General features: G+C 46.3%; 1 protein-coding gene across 1 annotated transcript in view; it reads right to left on the bottom strand.

Moving 5' to 3' along the window:
• LOC109290447 (protein HIRA) overlaps positions 1–3,892 on the bottom strand; it is an 80,886-nt gene extending 76,994 nt beyond the window's left edge. The window contains exon 1 of the mRNA XM_019506955.1: positions 3,803–3,892. Coding sequence (XP_019362500.1) covers positions 3,803–3,839 — 37 coding nt within the window. The 5' untranslated portion in view covers positions 3,840–3,892. The remainder of the gene's footprint in view (positions 1–3,802) is intronic.
• Positions 3,893–3,910: the final 18 nt, after the last annotated feature.

Raw genomic sequence — 3,910 nt, forward strand, 5'->3', positions numbered from 1 at the left:
ACTGCTTCCCACCCACCCACCCACCTACCCACCCACTGACCCATCCCATCCACCTGGCTGAGTGTGCCCTGCCCACAGGGGTTCCAGGCTAGTATCCATGGAGACCCTGCCCAAACACCCACTCCATCCAGTGCTCCCAGCAGTGGGTGCAGGTGGATGGGCTGGGGTGGCTAGGCAGTGAAGCCACGTCTGGTGGTAGCAGCGACACTGGCACTGACAGCCAGGAGCCGCTGCCACTACCGCAGCTCCTGGGAAGGGGAGTCCAGCCACCACACTGCCCCAGCTCTACTGCATGCCTCGGGGTAGCAGAACTGGCTGTACATACCTTGGCCCAGGCTGCCCTCCAAGTCTGGGCTGGGCTGGACAGGGTTGAGGGACCCACCATGGGCCAAATAAAACCCTCTGGTAGGTCAGGTGTGGCCCGCAGGCCAGATTTTGCCCATCCCTCATTTAAATGATATGGTTCCCTACCCTCCAAGCCAGGTAAAAGTAGCAGAGATTTTAGGAAAAGGGGAAAGAAAACAAAAAAGGGAAAACTGCAGAAAGATAGATGCTGACAAAAGAACTAGAGTAGATACATATAAGGAATGTGAAAAGCCTATGAGAAAATGCATTTAAGGAAGAAATATACCACATTGCTCTGATAAGAGCTCAAATAAGGCAATGTTTAGTAACTCAGTGGGATGAAAGTGTCTAGCTATATCAAGTGCTCTTACAGTAAACAGACTACCTCAGTTGAATACTACAGGACTCCCAGATGTATTACAAATCAGAAGTAGATGTCTTTGAGAGGAAATCAGATCCCAATGCATGTCTACTACATTAAAACGTTAAAAAGTTCTTTTAGTCTGTTCAATAATGTAAAACCCCTGAAGTGCAGGGAAGAAAGGGTTAAATTTAAATGCTTTGCACTATGTTGAAAACCCATGTTTGATTTTTGGTGCCTTGTTCCCTAAAAATTGCTGGGGCAGAAACTCTTCTATTGGCAGGAAAGGGAACATTAAGAACATTCACCTCAGGTTTCAGATATATACAAAAAAAACCAGCTGTGCCCCTAACAGGCAAACTCCAATGCACACAAGTAATCCCACTAAACTTAATGAGGATTAAGTGTATGTATATGTTGAAGGATGAGAAACATGGTATATTACACAACACAACTACACTAAAAATGTATTTCACCAGGCGTCAACCTGAATCCCATACATTTGATGATAACAGCACTGGCCCCACCTCCTGTACTTTTCATCAGCAGTTCTCATAGGAATTTACAAAGGAATCTCAATACCAACACCCCCTTTTTGCCAGTGGTAAAACTGAGGCACCAAGGTGATGCGACTTGCCCAAGCTCATCCCCCGGCAGGCCATGCCAGATGCAGGAAAGGATCTCAGATCTCTTGAGTCCCAGACCAGTGCTTTCTCCACTGTGCCACATATCACCTGTAAGCTGCTGACAGAGACTTAATATAATCAACATGGAAAGACTTAGGCCACATGTTTGCAAATAGGTCCTCACAAAGAGGCTTCCAGGGACTGCACTGCAGATCCAGACAAGCACAGAGTCATCCCACATGAAGCTGGCTGCGAGATCAAATCTTAAATGCTATGCTTGTTTTACATTAACCAAGTAGAAATAAAGACAGGCACATCTCAGAGCACTGCACTTTCACTTTTTTGGCTCCATGAAGTCTTTACATGTAAAGGATGTGTTCATGCATTGACTACTCAAACAGTAAAATGAAAGTACATGCATGTTTGTAAGATCTGTACTTATTCTTCACAAAACAGAAAGTTTGACTCTGGTCTATACTCATTCAGCTAAAAGAAAATAAGCTATAAAGTAAGCCAACTTTAAGAATGTCTGTGGCTTTTAGCCGTGCAGCAAAACTGTCCAACTTGAATAATACTCAGTTTACTCTGGATGCAAGTCATCTGGAAGAAACAAGCTGAAGCTTCTAGAAGTTTATAGGAGGAAATAAATGTATCTGTCAAAATAAAGGTGTATGCTGAACAAATTACTTAAATAAAGCATCTCTGTATATGAGATGAATTTGAACATTCAAAATTAACTCTTCACATGAAACGTGTTCCACTTGAGACTACTTATGTAACAACAAATATTACTTTAATTTGCTTCTTTTGCCTACTGATAAGAGGCAAGTTTAAAAATAAATTATTAGCCACTAATAGTATTTAGCATTTTAAAAAATATCTTGGCAAGAATTACAACATTTCTCTGCAAATGTGTTTATCTCACTGGAAGCACTTTCTTCCTGAAGGTCAGATGTCTCTTACGTCACAAACCTCTATGACTTGTAATTACAAAAGCAGCATACAAGAGGCATTAAAAGTGACCTGTTGTGTGGTAATAATCTTTTTCTACAACAATGTAGTATAGACTCAATGAGCTAGTGCAACAGCCTATCAGTTTTGGGAACCCAAACATAAAAGGTGAATATAAAATATAAAACCTCAAAGCAAAACAAATAATGCAACTTTGGCAGACTCAAGTTAGACCCATTTCTTTGGTACATTTCCCCACAGACCCAGAACAGGATGGGGGTGCACTAGCACAGCGGAGCGCAGAAGTCTTCATTCTTCCTGCAAAAACGACGCCTGGTTTAAACACTTAGCCTTATTTTTGATAAGCATTCAAGTACATGCAATTTGCAGTGAAGAAACATAAGCAGCTCAGCCTTCCCCTGACTAACAGACCTTTTCACTACTGAGTTGGAAAGCCAAGAATCTGAAGAAGACTGCACTGCATTTGAAAACTGAAATAAGTCTATCCTAACTGTGCTGTCAGTCCATTAAAAGACATCACTCACAAAAACTCTTGCCTCGCATATTTCCTGGACCATCACAGCTACAATATCACTCCACCACTCCCAACAAATAACTGGTTTCCTTCAGTTATATTCTTTTAACTCTGGCAAGCAGTCTCCTGAATGCAAAGTGTCACTAGGACTGTTATGCAAAAGACAGTGCTGTTTTTTCTGCATGGTAAGAGGCAGGAATCACCCAACGGGACTCCCTCTTCTCACATCACCCCAGCAGAAGACAGCTCACAGGTGTCCCAGCAAACACTTGGGCAAGGCAGTCCCCAGCCAGACTGGATTATAGAAGCCCGGTTTCTCTAGCTGCACTTTCATCGCACCAACTTTGGAGAACAACTTACATCAATTCTCTCAGCCTGCAAGACCTAAAAAAAAATGTCGTGGTTCCCCAAGAGAAGCCGGGCTGGTTCACAGGCAAATGAACCGCCGTTACCTTGCTTTTGCCAAACCCGTTCTGTCGAAGGTCAAGGGCCCGTTACATTCCTGCAGCTCCTAAAACCAGACGTCGTTTGGGAGCCACTTGTAACAGCGACATTTGATCAGGCAGGGAGGGAAGGCAACACCACCAGGCTGGCGGATGGGCAAGCAGCAGCAGCAGGAGGCTCTTAACTTGGTTTCATGGCAGCGCTCAGATCCTCAGCAGCAGTCACCACGGACCGTCGCAGTCAGCGATTTTTAACTTCGGAAGCCCGCGAGGCTCCGACGTCTGCAGGTAGCCACACGCCCTACACCCCCTCACACACACACACACACACCAGCTAGACACACACACGCACCGCCACGCTTACCAGTCACACGGCCGAAAGCACCTGCATGCCGCCACACGCACCCAACGCGCCGCCACACTCCATGGCACATCCACACGCGCCCGCAGGGTTGCACACGCATCCACACGCGTGGGGTTGCACACACAGCACCAACACAGGGTTGCACGCCCGGCGCCGCAGGTGCACACGCGCGCTCACCATTGTGGTTGACCCAGGTCGGCTTCAGGAGCTTCATCGTCCCGCGCCGCCGCCGCCGGGAGCCCAGGGCGCGCGGGCTGCGGCCGGGCTGACTCCGCCGCCGGCTTC

The sequence above is a fragment of the Gavialis gangeticus genome, unplaced genomic scaffold (genome assembly GCF_001723915.1).
Source record: "Gavialis gangeticus isolate Ggan-Ray unplaced genomic scaffold, GavGan_comp1, whole genome shotgun sequence".
NCBI classification, from domain to species: Eukaryota; Metazoa; Chordata; order Crocodylia; family Gavialidae; genus Gavialis; species Gavialis gangeticus.